Raw genomic sequence first — 17153 nt, forward strand, 5'->3', positions numbered from 1 at the left:
TCGTTTTGACTCGATTTGAGACATCGAAAGGAAAGTGGATTGATGCACGGGTGCTTATTTAGGCTAAGCTAAGCCAAAGCAGGGACGTGAAAGGCAATAAAGATAATTATCAGAGGTAATCATAACTACCATACATACTGAAAAGATATAAAGATTAAACTTAGTCTTTCTTCTAGACTAAATAAGTAGGCCTAGTCTATGTGAAGTGAATTCATAGGAACACTCGCGTCTACGTTTACAACCAGCAATGTCTTGCGAGCGATTTAGCTAGTGTACGATTTTAACGGAGCGGGCACATAACTATGCTTTATACCCTTTTTCCGCGTGTATAAAAACTCGCACGTATAAGTGATAGGAATAGACTACTAACTTCGGGTGGATGAATATGAATGAAGCAGTAAAAAGAAGAGCGGATGATGAATGAATGAATGAATGAAGTGGTATGGTTGGAACCAGGGTGACCAGACGTCCCGTATTTCCCGGGATTGTCCCGTATTTTGCTCCTTTGTCCCGGCGTCCCGACAAACCCTCCCCGGGACGCCTAATTGTCCCGTATTTCAGAATATTGAAAAAAGTACATTCAAAAGTGACAAATTTTCATTTAATTATAAATAACCAACAGATGACAAAGCAGAGACAACAATTAAATTGATAACTGTAAACTTTTGCAAGTAATGCGGTGTTTTTCTTGCTTGTGTAACCCAATACATTGCAAACGAACTGGCATCCTGCCTATGTGTGTGTGGCAGGCTACTAGCTAGGCATGTATGATCGGAGCAAATTCACAATGGTGCAAACAATCTCACATGATAAACAGTTTTTCCACCAAAAAAATCACAAAGTCGGCAGGAAATTCTTATAATTATTCTCAGATTAATGATTTGGAGATGTAATCGGTGCATAGATCTATTTTTCAGCTTTCGTTTTGAGTCTTGGTGTGTACGATGCCGCGATGTTTCATCTAATTTTTAAGTTTGACAATATGTTTCACTTTGAATTTTATTCATTTCTAAAACATTTTACTTTTTGAATCTTTTAAAATACATTAAGAAAAACACCAAATAACATTATGATTTTTATTAGATGATTAATTTTTTTGTTTACTTGAAGTTTGAACTTTTTTCCTTTTTCTTTCTTTTCTACCTTATCCTTCCTGCATGCCCCTTTTCGTTCCATCTATCTTTATTTCCTATCTTTCTTTCCTGACCATTTTTTTCTCTCTCTGTTCATTTTTCTTTCTTTACTTCTTTCTCTTACTTGCCTTCTTAATCAAATTTCCCTTTTTTATTTCATTCTTTCTTTCCTTAAATTACCTTGACTTCTTTCTTCCTCTCCTGTTTCTTTTTTGTTCTTTCTCTCCTTCCCTTATTTTCTCTTTTTTCGTTCTCTCCTCCCTTCATTCTTCCCTCCCTCTTTTTCTTCCTTTCTTTATTTTATTTTTTCCTTGTATTCTTTTCCATTTTTCTTTCTTTGTTTCTATATTCATTTCAAAGAATGACGGAAGCCCTTTTTCTCTTTTATGCTTTCTTTACTCCTTCTTCTCTTCTAACTTTCTGTTACTTTATATTTTCCTTAATTTTCTTTCCTTCTCAATTCATCTCTTTTCTTTCTCTCCTTCATTCTTTCGTTCACCTTCCCTTCCAATTCTTTATATTTTTCACAAGTCTAACACTGCGCGTGGGCTTCTTTGTTGATGTTTATTTGTCAATTGTCCCGTATTTCATTTTGTAAAATCTGGTCACCCTGGTTGGAACTACCCCTTAATTGACCACCCAATCTTCTAAGCATCGTATCTGCGAAAATATTCATCAATTTTACCCAGTTTTCGTCTCAATTGTGCAGAAAATTGAGCAGATCAGTTTCCCATGTTTTGCTTGGCTGCCAAGTTGGCGACTCAATATCCGCGTATATCGACGAACAAGAAATACAACGATTTTACATTTGCTAATTAATTTGCACATTAATTTGCACCCGTCTTTTGAAACCAACCACCCGCGATACACTAAGTTTACGGCCGATTCTTGTCGGGGTGGCGAAATATTTTTACTCTTTCCAAATCAGTTCTGATGTCAACATGCTGAATGATCGTCTCACTACTTCCGCTGCGAGCTCCAGCACATGATTCAACGATTGAAGATGGATATTTGTTCTAAAGCCGTTTCCTATCGAATTTCTTGGTTTTTCAGCGGGGTTTGGGTTTGGTCAATACAATTTTGATTAATTCTACTAAATTTTTACTTTTTTTTGCTTTTTCTTTTTTTCTCGTAAAATTGATTCTTACCGTTTCTATGGACACTGCGCCTACTCTCCCGCGCGTATCGTTTGTATTATGCAATAATTTTAATGCGCGCAAGGTGGTCGGTTTCAAAAGAGGTGGTCAATATGTGGTAGTCTCACCATATACCCAGTTGTTGTGTGTCCGGACAGGTTGTGTGTCCAGATGATCAATTTTTAGTACAAAATGTTAGGAAATATTATAGAGAACAAAATAGAAGATGATTACAACTATACTATAGAATTCATATTTTTAGTGTAATCCAAAGAAAAAAAGAAGGCTTCAAAATTACAAAGTGTCCGGACAACCGACCCCCCATCCTACCATATGGGCACTAGTATTCAACCTGGCATAATTCAAAGATTTGGAAAAATTCCCCCAAATATTTAAAAATAGAAAATTTATCTTTATTTCATACCTTTGTTATTTCGAGGCGTAAAACTGTCAACTGTATATGCACGGAGGATCAAATTATGCGGCGATTACACTAGTATTCAACCTAGTGTGATGATAGATAGCGAGTGTCAAATGGACGGTTTATGTTGCTAAATTAGATCTAGATCTATGTTAATCTCTGGCTTTGATTAATTCCTTTGTTGGTCTCATTTCAAATGGTCTAGTCCATAGTCAGATGGGACAAGGGCTGATTGAGAGACAAGGCTCTCTTTCATCACTAGGTTGAATACTAGTGCCGACGGATTGAATACTAGTGCCAAAAACTATCGCCATGTAATTCGATTGCCAGCACACACAGTCGACGGGTTGAAGAAAAAAATAACGGAAAAAGAATAACCAGCATTTGCTCTTGGGAATAAGACAGGTCTGAAATTCAGGTAAATTCTATAATTTCTATATTTTAGGAAACTCTCCAAAAGGGTTGAATACTAGTGCCCTTACGTTAGTATGCAGTTGTTGTGTAGGGACAGTGATTTTCCGTGATTGCAGAAAACGGACAGAATTCATGGAAATGGCCTTTCGAAACGGAAAGTGGCATTTCAAACGGAAAATCACGGAAAAAAATATTTTTCCTCAGAATACACAGAACAGCAACATAAATTACTCCAAAATCTCAACCAAATACGAATATTAAATGGCCACAAAAAGTATACACGATCCCACTTCACCACAATCACGACAAAATCACATCGTGACTGCTCTTCACTCCTTCACACCCGATCGTACCCTTCGCCCCGGTCCTTCCCAGCCGCTCTAGCAGGGTACGGTATGGTCGATCGGCTGTATCGAAATCATTCACATGCAGGTCATGTTATGCTGCCCTCTACGTTTGAAAATGTACAGCACGATCTTGAAACTGGGCGTTGTGGCGTGCGCCTGTAATCCAAGCTGTGAGAAGTTACAAATTGATGCAGAGGTTCGAGGTTCGAGCCCTGGTCACGTCTTTTGGATGGTGACGTTAAAGGTCGGTGCCAGACGTAAATAATCATATCTGATTGATACAAGTCTGACAAAACTCAACACACACACTTGAAATCCAAAATGGCGGAGAGATTGAAATCGTTGACTGCTCGAAATGATATCCACAAACCCCCAAAATTATATTTAAAAGTTCATTCCACAGTGAAACAAGGCTAGGTGGGATGTATTCATGTTAAATATGTGTGTCAAAATATTTTTTGTGCCCGCATAGATCCGATTAGAGCGGATTCTATTTCTACTGCGTTGTTGTTACGGTGACAGATACAAATTTTGACCAGCGCGAGCGTTAACTTGTGTTTTTGCCACTGGATGGGTAAACGGAATTGTCACTTTTCCGTGTGTACAAAGTCTATGGGGAAACGGAATTTCCGTTTTCTGACATGCCGAAACGGAATTTAAGATTTTCTGAAACGGAAAAGGCATTTTTTTAAACGGAAAATCACTGTCCCTAGTTGTGTGTCCAGACGATCAATTTTAGAAAGTCATTTGGAAAAATTTATAAGCAAAGTTTCATCAATTTTTAGTACAAAATGTTAGGAAATATTATAGAGAACCAATATGTCAGAATGGAAGATTGAATTCATATTTTTAGTGTAATCCAAAGACAAAAAAGAAGGCTTCAAAATAAAGTGTCCGGACACCCAACCCCCATCCTACATTTATTTCTAACAATAAGAGCGTCATTACATTTTATGAAATTGAACAAAACAATGGAGGTACAAGTACATGTAGCAACTCACACAGCTTTTTATGAGTGCACTGTGACATAAAAAATGAAATACATGAAAAACCTTATCTAAAGAGAGTACAATACAAAACAATGGGAAAGGGGGGGGGGGGGTGACAGGACAACTTTATATAAAATACTAGTATGTCATTTGAAAAAGAAAAATCGTCCAACCAATCATCCCACAACTAAATTATCTATAAAGCAAATCACAAAATTTAGGGACCATAGGGTAAGTTTTTTCTTAAGTTTTGTCTTATGCTATTCAAAGTTGATGCATTTCTGATGTCTGTACTAGGTACGGTAAATTGTTCCACTTTTTTAACCTATAAACGAATATTATGTTGATCCTGTGTCTTGGCAAATGAATTAATGAAGAGGAGCGTATATTGTATTTATATAAATTCTGATTTGTATCAAACAACTGAGAAAAATTAACAGGCATAAGTCGATTGATACACTGATGAATAAAAATACTTTGCTGGTAGGTTGTAATTTCTTCTAAAGTGAGCATTTTAAACTCGGAGTATAATGACTTTAGATAACTTTATAACTTTATATAACTTTAGATCTTAAGCTGGCTCCAGCTATGATTCTAACTATTTTATTTTGTTTTGTAACAAGTTTCTTTAGGTTAGACGGAAAAGTACTACCCCAAACTATGTTACAATAAGACAAATATGGCAATATAAGTATGGTATACAACATTCACAAGAAATAAGCAACTTAATCTGTATTTATATTCTTTGATATTTTCTTCTCTATATTTTGTAGGTGAAATTTTCAACTTAATTTTGTTAAGTCTGGACTTACTCTGAGTCTGATCAGTGTTATGGCCGGGGTCTGTGTAGCTAGGAGGCTCCTATAGTATTGCTTACTCTCCACAGTGGCGGAGCCAGGGATTGCGTCCCATTGATGTGCGTGCACGACGAAAAACCCTGAAACTTTCGCCACTGAGATTTCTACTTCTAAAAGATCTAGCCCTAATTCATGTAGATGGGATACAACTTCATTTCCGACATTTCTACGGAATTTATTTCATTATTTAACAAGAATTCATAAAAAAACAAGAAAAAATGTTATGAAACGATGGGGAAAGGAAAACTTGCCACCATGTTTAGTGTTTACGTCGCCATCTTGATTTCATTATCTTTCGCTTGGCGACAGCCCGCAACAGCCCGCAAATCGCTGTTCATTATTCTTTGCGTCTATTTCACAATTAAACCAAAAAAATCTGGTTTTGTCATAACTTGAATCAAGTATACAAATTTTGGAATCGTCAACACTTTTGAGCTCATTTTGTGGAATTTGGGACCTAAATATAGTCTAAAAAACATTCACAAATCCTGCAAGATTTGATGCGACTTTTTCACTGTACAGGTGTAAAGGGGGTAACTAGAGATATTGCAGTTCAATAGCGTAGGCATGCAGATGGCACACTCATTGATATTTCATGCACATCCGTGATAGCCCAATATCCACAGAGCATAATCATGGCAAATTCTGAAGGAGATCTGTCACATCATGAAATGCAAATGTGATAAGCTGTATATTCATAGTATTTGTTATTTTGTTATTTTAGCTAAGATTGACCAGCTGTAAGAATGATGGCATCACTCTCGGGCTTGCCTTTTGGACTCCAGTCGATGGACCAGCCTCCCTGTCCTGGTTGCTCCTCATTTCTCATGGAACCTTACATCAGATGTGCAACATGTGGCCCCCCTAAAATTGATTTATGTCTCCAGGTTTGTCCTATTTTCACTTGTGAATAGATTTTTAGAGGGTGTTTAAGGTTTATATTTTGATTGGCATATGGATTTGACATCATATTATGAACAATATTATTTTTGTTATCTTCATGATCATTTTCATCATCATCATCATCATCATTATAATGATCACCATCCTGATTATTATTACTATTAAAATATAATTATTGTGGTGGTTATAGATTAAAGGAAAGTATTGTGGAGCAAACTAATACTACATGTATGTTAAGTTGGCACACACATTGGTCTTGGAGTAAAGATACATTTTTCAAGCTTGTCAGGTGCTCTGTTGCCATGGTTGTGTTGCAATTAATCAGAGAAAAAAAAATCAGAGTGGACTACTTCCACAGTTTTTGCCAAATGCTTATGAGACTTGGTAAATTCATCTGTCCTATTCTATATTGTTGGATTTTTGTAAGCTTCAAAGAAGTTTTCCAAAATTAACAAATGGGATTTTAGGCCAATAATGTGGCTTTAAAGCTTGCAAACGGAAAAATAACTCTGAGCCTCGGGGCGATGCTCAAAAGAGCCTTGGAAAATTCTCATTTGCATGCAAAGGTAGAGTTTATGCAATGCTGTAGATTCAGGTATGCTTGCAATCCTTGGCAAACATAATGTACAGACATGTCATAATTTAAACACATTAAAAGAAGAAAAAAATATGGAAGTGTGCACTGAAATTATTGCAAATGATATGGTAGGTTATTGGTTTGGATTTAAGTTATGATTATGAGTTTGAAATTTTTATGAAGAAATGTCTATTAACCCAAACTTGATGTTTTTCTTTCAGTGTTTCTCAAAAGGCTGGGAGGATGGTAAACACCAAAGCAACCATGATTATGAAATTATTGTGAGTGGAATATTTTTTATTTTCTCCCATTTTAAAGCTGTCAAGAACTTTCCTTCTATCCTTGTATTTCCTTCTTTCAAATTATTAGTAGTAAAAAGCAGGATGGTTTTCTGAACATCCATTGACTGCTCTGTTAGCCTTTAGGTTGCAACACCAACAATTGGCTATTTATTGATATTCTGTAAACTCTTTTATGCACCTTCACCCAAGATAATTACCGATGTTATAAGTCATGACATATCAGAACAGTTCTTACCACAAGGGCTTAACAAACAACTCATATGTTTTTAGCTTGATAAACAGTTTTTGTCTCACCTGCGAAGCAGAGTGAGACTATAGGCGCCGCTTTTCCGACGGCGGCGGCGGCGTCAACATCAAATCTTAACCTGAGGTTAAGTTTTTGAAATGACATCATAACTTAGAAAGTATATGGACCTAGTTCATGAAACTTGGCCATAAGGTTAATCAAGTATTACTGAACATCCTATTTAAGTTTCATGTCACATGACCAAGGTCAAAGGTCATTTAGGGTCAATGAACTTAGACCATGTTGGAGGAATCAACATCAAAATCTTAACCTGAGGTTAAGTTTTTGAAATGTCATCATAACTTAGAAAATATATGGACCTAGTTCATGAAACTTACACATAAGGTTAATCAAGTATCACTGAACATCCTGCATGAGTTTCACGTCACATGACCAAGGTCAAAGGTCATTTAGGGTCAATGAACTTTGGCCGAATGGGGATATCTGTTGAATTCCCATCATAACTTTAAAAGTTTATGGATCTGATTCATGAAACTTGGACATAATAGTAATCAAGCATCACTGAATATTTTGTGCAAGTTTCAGGTCTCATGATTAAGGTCAAAGGTCATTTAGGGTCAATGAACTTTGGCCATGTTGAGGTTTTTTGTTGAATAACCATCATAACTTTGAAAGTTTATTAGTCTAGTTCACTAAACTTGGACACATGAGTAATCAAATATCACTGAACATCCTGTGCGCGTTTCAGGTCACATGACCAAGGTCAAAGGTCAATGAACTTTGGCCGAATTGGGTGTATCTGTTGAATTACCATCAAAACTTTGAAAGTTTATGGAGCTGATTCATGAAACTTGTACATAAGAGTAATCAAGTATCACTGAACATCCTGTGCGAGTTTCAGGTCACATGATCAAGGTCAAAGGTCATGTAAGGTCAATGAACTTTGGCCATGTTGAGGTTTTTTGTTGAATAACCATCATATCTCTGTAAGTTTATTGGTCTCGTTCATAAAAAGTGGACATAAGAGTAACCATGTATCACTGAACATCTTGTGCGAGTTAGAGTAGTATTCAAAGTGAGCACTGCTGCTATATTGAACCGCGTGATGCAGGTGAGACGGCCAGAGGCATTCCACTTGTTTTCTATTATCACTTACAAGTTACCAGATAAATGTTTCTGATGCTCTATTATTTACCAAGTTTGTTTGATTATGATGATAAAAATATATGTGATAATAATTTTTTTCATGACAGACTAATAGCTTCTCACTGTTTGATCCAAACTGGACAGCCAAAGAAGAAAAGGCTTTACTGGAAGGAGTTTCCGATTATGGCCTGGGAAATTGGTGAGTGCAATTATTAAGATTGCATAATTGACCTTGATTAAGAAGTTGGTCTCTCTTGAAAATGCAGAAGTTTGACTCGTTTTCAATGAAGATATTGAGATATTCAATGAAGTTATTGAGATATTCTTATATGATTATGTATTTGTTTTTTTTATACATCCAAGTGTAATGATATCAAGTGTTGAAAGTTACGTCATGTTCTGATAAAAGTTGTAAAGTCATGACTTTTTTTACATGTATGATGTCATGTTTATTTATAGATATATTATGTCATGGTATGTTATTATGATGTCATGATTTTTTATTATGATGTCATGATTTATGTACAGGTATGATGTGTCCAATCAAGTAGCTGGTAAGACAAGATTAGAATGTGAACAGCACTACAACAAAGTCTACATAGATAATCCAAAGCCTCCTCTCTTTGGTGAGTTTACCATCAGAATAAAATCTAGTATAATTCAAAGGATATTGGGGTATGAGTGCAAACATTGTTCTAGGTCATGGTTGTAAATTTCTACTCAAATTAATGTCTACATGAATAATTTAGAAAGTAATTCACGAAACCAGGAGACTTCAGAGACACCAATAAGTCAGATAAAACAAATCTGAAAAAATACATGTATGACATGCCAATCCTAATTCTTTATTCCTTTTTTCAGTTTCATTAATACAAGGTTTGAAATAGAATGTCACTATTGTGATATCGAAAGTGTTAAACTCCCAGAAAATTTGTCAGTGTGCATTCTGCTGGTGCTGTTGTCACTTATTAAGACAAGAACACCAGAATGGGAAAAACATTACTAGATTCTTGTACCCACTCTGAAGAGTGCTCAAGCCACTAACTGTCATTGTTACCTAGGCTGTAGCCTGATTGCCATCATGGCTCACAAGTTTTAGATGAAATTATTGATTGTAAAAATTTAAGCTTGGACTAAGTAGATGGATGCATTAAGCACATTTAATTTCATAATTGGAAATAAAACAAAGTAAAAACCTTGACTCTTAAAAGACTGCTTTGTAGCATTTTTGCTTCATTTGTAATGACCAACACCTGTGTACTAGTACTTAAAAGATAAAAAAAAATATTTCTAGATTTATATTTGATCTGCCATATTTTATTTCAATCAGCTCTTCCCATGCAAGCAGAGCTTCCTAAGCGTACAAGTCTACCATACAGAAGTAAGTATTCTCCATGTCAATTGTCTGTTAACAAGTAATACAAGTCGTGTGTAATGGCATGTTGCAGATCATGAAAACATTTTGTACAATATTCCTCTTCTCTTTGTGCTTTAGAAAATAAATCTTGAATACTTGTAAAATCTCCTGCAGATGGAAGCATGATTTGCTTGTCTGCAGAAATTCAAATGAGAAGCCTGTAACACAACAGTTTGTGATTTCTTGTACGCTTGTTTACACATCATGATCTGTATAATCAAGCAGAAAAACCAGATCCAAGGTCAAGCTCTAAGATTTGTGTTATGGGGGTCCAGGAGGCTATTTCACGAAGAGTTAAGACCAAATTTCCCCTTGAGCTTTGTGTGGTCTTTGGTCAGATCATCCTGTAGAGACACATTGGCTGATGGAAGTCTTTTTACCATTGCATGTTATGTGCAAATTGGCACTGATGTATAATCGAGGCTAATACCTCGGTCACATTTGCTCTACGGCGGCCGCACGGCGAGTCGAAAACGGACGTTTTCTTCATTTTTATTCAAACCACCTATATTCAGTTGGTACAATAAATGATAAAACGGCTGTTTTCTACGCGCCGTACGGCCGCCGTAGAACATATGTGACCAAGGTGTAACCAAACTATTTGACCCCACAGTGTAATACTGTCCCCATATTCATTTATAGATAATATACCTACAAGGTAATCTGTCATTTTTTTTGCCAGACATTCGCATAAGGATTATGTTGGGGGAATCTTTACCCTTGAAAATTCAAGATAAATGACATCAAATACAGTGCTGTGAATCTATCATTATTATTTCTATGAATATATTTTGTGATTGTTTCAGTGTGTGAGGATCCCCCAAGACCAGCCAGAGACTCACAGAAGGCATCATCTGAGATGGCAGGCTATATGCCAGCTAGGTCAGACTTCAATATGGTAAGTATGCAATGGCTGATTTGAAGTATTGTGCTGGTACACTGGTCATTACACTCTATACTTGAAATCAGGCCAGTGTTGGGCCTGACCTCCAGATGTTTTTTATCAGTTCCACGTATCACATTTGGTGTTCATGATCCAGAAGGAATATCCCCTTTCACAAACACTCACCCTGAGGGAATCCAAGTTTGGTGTTGGCATTGCAGATCTCAAGGAAATGTACAGAATCATAACATGAAATTAACATTCAAAGTTGAGATGGATGCAATTCATCATAGCTTTACACATTTTAAGAAGAACTTAGGACCTTTTTGCCCTTTCAATAAAAAAAATCATAGATATAATGCACTACACTATACATTTTTATCACAATAATTATGTTACTAAGTGGTAAAACAGGTACTAAAAACATTTTAGTTTCTCTAAGTAAATAAATAATGGGCTCATTTTTTCTTTGTATTACTGATCGTTATCTCAAAATGTATATTTTAAGCCTAGTAGTAGCTATTTATTTCACACAGTCAATGGAAGACAACATGTAGTGTTAAACATTTGCTCCCTCTTTTCATGCATATTAATCTTTTGATTTTAAGTAATAAGACACAAGTATATGTTTTTATTTACATCACAGGAATATGACAATTATGCTGAGCTTGACATCAAGGATATCTATTTCCACAATGAGACAGATGAACTCTTAGAAGGTAAGAAAACAAAATTATGTTGGTATTCCCTCCTCTCGCTATGTGGGGATGAATCTCTCTCTGCCTTCTTTTTTTTTTTTGGGGGGGGGGGGTTCTGTGTCTCTTTCAATTTATCCCATAATCCAATTCTTCTTTCCAAACCATTTTCTCTTCATCTTATTTTTTCAGAGCTGAAATTTGCGACAGTGGACATCTACCATTCCAGACAGACAGAGAGATACAGAAGAAAGTTGTAAGTCCTTTGCTCCATTTCGTCTGAATCATCATAATTCTTTTCATGATTTAGTTATTTCAAGCAAAAGTAAATATATTACTTTCTCTCTTTCAATATTCTGCCCTTTATGTCTTTGTATAATGGTGGTTTTATTGCTGTAAGTAATATGGACTGTATTTGATATTTTCTATGGGTGTGTATCAATCAGATATGAGTATTTATGACTTGGACCAACCTTTACAACCATCCGAAAGACCCAAAGCTCTCACTTTTGAACCTCTGCTTCAATTTGTATCTCTTTCCGTGTTGCTCGGATTACAGGCTCTTGCCACAATGCCAAGTTAAACTGATTAAATGAAGAATTATTAACCTTTGCCACTTGGAATATTGATTTGTAGATTTATTAGCTTATCCATGCATTATGTTTATATTTTTCATCTATCTAGGATTGTCAGAAACCTTGGACTTGTCAACTTGTTAAGAATTCAGAGTGAGTGACATATGCTTCCAATAAAGGAAAGGTTTAGCAATAGTTTAGTGAGTGTAACTTAGCTACATGTATCTCTATAAAGCATTGTGTCTCATCAGAATTCAAATTTATAGTAGATACTGTGGGGGGGGGGGGAGGGGGCAAATTTGAGGTTGGGGTGTGGAAAGGGAAGGTTGTCCTCCTTTCCACCCAAGGGATCTTTTATATTTACATTTGAAATGTTGCCTTTGTAATAGTTGCCCAGCATAACTCCTAGTAATTTCTTCAGAAAGGATTCCAGCTATGGAGTTAATGCAATGATATGGGTTAAATAGAAGGAACATGTCACTTTATTCCTTGGAAAGTTCGAACGTAGCATTCAAATTAAATGTGTTATGTGCATGTTGTCTGCATGGATAAGTTTCCCTCCAAATGAAAATTGAAAGTTATATTTTTGTTTTTGTTGCAGTGGTTGAGCGAACACACAGCCAGGCTATTCGTGACATGGTTGAAAAGTTGCACAGATTATGTCGTCTTCACACACCTGTAGCTCATGACAAATTCATTGAAGGCCTCATATGTAAGTATTATCACTTTAGATGACTTCCCCCGAATCTTGATTTCCAGAAGTAATATTACTACAGCATGAAATTCATGTTTCTTCACCCAACCTTGGTGAAGTAAACAGGTACCTTATAAGATTTATTCTTTGAATTTATAAGGAGAATGGTTGCTGGAGATAAATTTCCTGATGATTAATGTATGCATGTATATTAGCTCATAATCTTGGCAAGGTTTAATTCAATCATGCCAGTGTAATTAAAAACTTTCCATCATTTGCAGTGTAAGTTGCAAGCTCGTAATTCATGTACATGTTTATGAAATAATTTCTTTCATTTCCCCCAGGACTGTTTAACACTCAAGAAGCTCAAGAAAATCTATGCTCCCTTTTTTTTCAAAGTTCAGCAATGGATATGATCATTACCTGTTGATTGCAATTAATCATGAAAATCAATCCTACTATCACTATAGGTTTCTAAGCCCTTTGATAGTAACCATGAATCCCAAAAGCTTCAGTACACCATCTGAATGAGTATGTTCCCACTTGGCCTCTTTCTAACTTCTGCAGCTACAAGTGGTCTCTTGAAGAAATAATCATATTCTTTCTAATGCACTGGTGATATTGTTTTATATAAAACAGACCAAACATTGCTCAAAAATGTGATTTCGTGTACAATGTCAATGCAAAATATATTTTTTATGCTGTTTATGATTTCAGAAGTCCCCAACAAATTTCATTGAAAAAAACAATGAAAAATAAAAGGTCCACAAAACAAAGAAATATATAAAAAATTGCAAGAAACAATATGATAAGAAATTAATCTGATATCGCATTTTTTTCTTGCTAAGAACAGTACAAAGAGTTTTTTATACAAAAAATTTGAACATTTGGAGCTTTATTAAGAAAGTAAGAAGAAAAAGTATGATTTTGCATACAAATTCTGCATAAATTAGGATAATCACTTAACAGTTTACATGAAATAATTTACTGTACAATTTTGTAGATTATGTCCCAGACAACCTGTGTGCTAATTTTCGGCGCGATCGCGCGGCCAATGGCCAAAATCTCTAGGGGAGGCCCCCTCCCTCCTCCATATGAACTCCCAAAATACCCCGGCCTAGATAGGGTTAAACTGTATTTAAATGACTTTCTTATGAAATCATTGTTTATTCCAACTACATGAGTTAAGCTGCAAGTTTGACTCTCTCTGATCTGTTGAGATTTATTTTTTTAATTTCAGATGAACAAGATCTGAAGAATGAAATCAAAAAGCTACAGGAGTACAGAAGATGTGGTATCAAGACATTTGTAGGTAAGCAAATTCTTGTTAAAGGTGCCATCTGAGGAATGAAAAAAATTGAGAATTGGTGTTTCGTTTTTGTCTCATCTACCAGAGGTGAAGGCGAGACTTGAGAATCCAAATGTTGTCTGTTTGTCACAAATGTTTACTAGCAGACTATCCTATGACACATAACTTGGCTTCTGCTGGTCCAATGTCAGCCAAAAATAGGTGATACAGGCACTTTGGGCAACACCTTGTTGTGGTGCTGTCATAGTTGCATGGTGAGGTCAAGTGTTGTAGCAATAAATTTGCAACTGTTGCTCCCTTTTCAACTGACCTTGGATCATAGATGCATTTGGGCAACTTTCATGCTATAGCTGTCAACAGTCATTTCTGTTCATGCAACCCCTTTTTGACTCGTAACTGGACAACTTTTTGTCCAATGCCAACCAAACTTGGGTAAGAGATGCACTTGGAGGGACATGTCGTGTAGTGTTTCAAAGAATTATATATGCCTAAAAATTGCCACAAACTATTGATACAAGAAAATGTGCATCCTTATGATCTTCAGGTGCTGATGTTTACAATCGATTGAAATCCAGGAGAGAGCAGATGAAGGATCGTAAGAACCTATTAGGTGAAGTCTTATCCATCACTAGGGATCCAAATGCATGTCAACAGTGGCTCAAACGACAAGCACTTCTGTAAGTTTTTGTAGCCTCAGTTGAGGAGAGGTACACCTATACTCTATAGAGAGTTTCAAATTTTGTTTAGAGAGAGGTTGAGAGAAGTTGAAATTTGTCCTGTGGAGTTTTAGTCAAGAGAGTTTAAGATGTAGTCAATAATAAATTCATTAAAATTTTACTTATCTGAAACACTTATCACTGTTAAAATATGAAGTCATGAAATATTTTAGGTACAAATGAGATATTTAAGCATTCACCACCCCCGTTTAAACTGCTGGTAGTTTTTTAATGTTTTCCAAAAATTGTTCATATATTTTCCTTAAACCTCAAAACATAAAAAAAAATCGTTATTCTTGTGAAGGCCGGTTAATAACATGATATGTTTCTCTACATTTACTTTTTTTTTCAATTGACAGTGAAACCGGTCACAAGGAACTACCTCCAATATCTGCAGGACCAGGTAGGCAGTTTTACAGTTTTTATTACCCTTCATCTTATTTATATTGTCAGGGCCCTTTTGCATAAAAGTTATTATTAAAGTAACATTATTCGATGGTAACTACCATGGTTACAGTGTCCATGCTAGTTACCATTCGATAGCAAATATACCATTGTGATTCTTACAGAATGGACCCTGAGTAGATTCCTGAAACAAATTTACTGCAGCATTCTCCCTTATCATCGGTGGGTCTGCATTTATACATTCATTTAAATTCATATTTTGAAAATGCCTACACATAATGTAAGCAACTTCTCCCCTCCCTAGGGAGCACTCCAACCAGTCGCCGTATGAGACGCACAGCCGCACACAATATTGGGCAAAGTACAATGACTTTCATATCCTATTTGGTACCCATTTAGCACCTGGGTGAAGAGTAGCAAAGTATAGATTAATGCATTGCCAAAGGCTGCTAGGCCATGACAGGATTCAAACACATGATCTTTATCAATAATCATATTGAATGTTATCTGCAAAAGTTTATGTTATAATTTTAATGAACTATGAAATAAGCAAATTAAAGAATTAAGACAAAACATTGAATATATAGTATCTTAAATATCTGCTGAAATTGATTTGTTGTTGCCTTGTTGCCTATTATACTAACTTTGTTTTATACTTTTTTTAAAATCCCAGTTCGAAAGCAGACACCCCCTCTGGATCTTACTGGCTTTGTTGGGTATGACAAGTTGAACGAGAATGAAAAAGAGGTAATGAAGAAATTTATTGCTTGGTTTGTTTTAGTGTTAGTCAACAAGTTTAATTATCATTTTTAAAAAGACTAAAGCATAACTGCAAGATTGTATTTTTAAAGCATTTGACAGCATGTTATTGGAAGAAGAAATAGTTGATAAATAAATCTCATCTATAAAATGCCCCAATATTTGCCATATTTTCTTGTCATTATTTTGATTGGTTCTGAAAAAATGATATATGGCACTGCGTCAGATTTGTTTCACACTAAATTCATCATTTTTTCACACGTTTTCCTTCACAGTTGTGTGCTACATTAAGGATCATCCCAGAGGCATACTTTGAATACAAAACATTGTTCATTAATGAATCTCAGAGATTGGGTTTCCTCAAACTGAAGCAAGCCAGGACCCTTATCAGGATTGATGTCAACAAAACAAGGAAAATATATGACTTTTTTGTCAAGGAGAAACTTATCAAAGCATCATGAGGAGACATTCTTGAGATACCTCAAAGTGGATGAACTGAAAAAGGATTATGTCATTCATCAAGAAGATCACAAACTGTATGACTTCTATGTCAGAGACATTATCATCCTCTATAGTATGTATCAAGAGAGTAAGTGTCCTTGTCGAGACACAGGAACAATACACATCACCCTGGACTAGTCCAGTTTTACCAGAGATGCCAAGTTCAAAGACCAGCTATGCGTGAGATTTTCTGAGAATCTGAGTGAGATCACAGACATTGTGTACAATGTATATGGGGATAGGCTGTGATAGTTGCGTGAGACAGAGATTTGAGGGGATGAACAAGAGTCCAAAATGCTTGAGTCTCACGCATAATGCGTGAGACTTGGTAGCTCTGTTTTACGTGCCAGGAAAGATGTAAGTTACATTCCAAGGTGAGGTCACATGACATAACAGGAAGGAATAGACAAGAACACTAGGTATTCTTGCGCTGGAGATTGCAGGAATTAGCATTCCTTCATAGCAGATTACACAAGAAATCTACAAGAGAAAATTTGACCTGTGTTAGCATACAGTATCATACTGCATGGGATCTAAAGGAATCTTATTGATTTCATATTCATGGGTACCACTTTTCAACTAAAGAGTAGGATTTCTTACTTTTTCAATATTTTGGCACTTAGGAAACACATTTTTGTGTACAGAATTGCCTGTTCAAGGTGGTTTTCCATCCTTTTTTTAAATCAAATTTTAGTGGTATCCCAGTATTATCCTTGTTGGGTTGATT

General features: G+C 35.8%; 1 protein-coding gene across 1 annotated transcript; it reads left to right on the plus strand.

The window, feature by feature from the left end:
- Window positions 1–16: 16 nt before the first annotated feature.
- LOC121408878 (transcriptional adapter 2-alpha-like) lies at window positions 17–16413 on the plus strand. The gene is made up of 16 exons (XM_041600565.1): window positions 17–115; window positions 6022–6184; window positions 6999–7058; window positions 8580–8671; window positions 9001–9098; window positions 9803–9853; window positions 10696–10787; window positions 11419–11491; window positions 11660–11723; window positions 12152–12195; window positions 12644–12754; window positions 13977–14048; window positions 14590–14722; window positions 15121–15164; window positions 15840–15913; window positions 16201–16413. The coding sequence occupies exons 2-16, from the start codon at window positions 6044–6046 to the stop codon at window positions 16384–16386; spliced, it is 1335 nt and encodes a 444-aa protein (XP_041456499.1). The 5' UTR covers window positions 17–115; window positions 6022–6043; the 3' UTR covers window positions 16387–16413.
- The last annotated feature ends 740 nt before the right edge of the window (window positions 16414–17153 follow it).

The sequence above is a fragment of the Lytechinus variegatus genome, chromosome 2 (assembly GCF_018143015.1).
Source record: "Lytechinus variegatus isolate NC3 chromosome 2, Lvar_3.0, whole genome shotgun sequence".
Classification (NCBI taxonomy): Eukaryota; Metazoa; Echinodermata; class Echinoidea; order Temnopleuroida; family Toxopneustidae; genus Lytechinus; species Lytechinus variegatus.

Bases quoted from the DNA above. Each gene is read 5' to 3' on its own strand.
- LOC121408878 (XM_041600565.1), top strand. From the start codon at position 6,044: ATGATGGCATCACTCTCGGGCTTGCCTTTTGGACTCCAGTCGATGGAC. The intron at 7,059-8,579 runs GTGAGTGGAATA...TTTTCATGACAG, and splicing joins ACCATGATTATGAAATTATT to ACTAATAGCTTCTCACTGTT. The intron at 12,755-13,976 runs GTAAGTATTATC...TTTTAATTTCAG, and splicing joins ATTCATTGAAGGCCTCATAT to ATGAACAAGATCTGAAGAAT.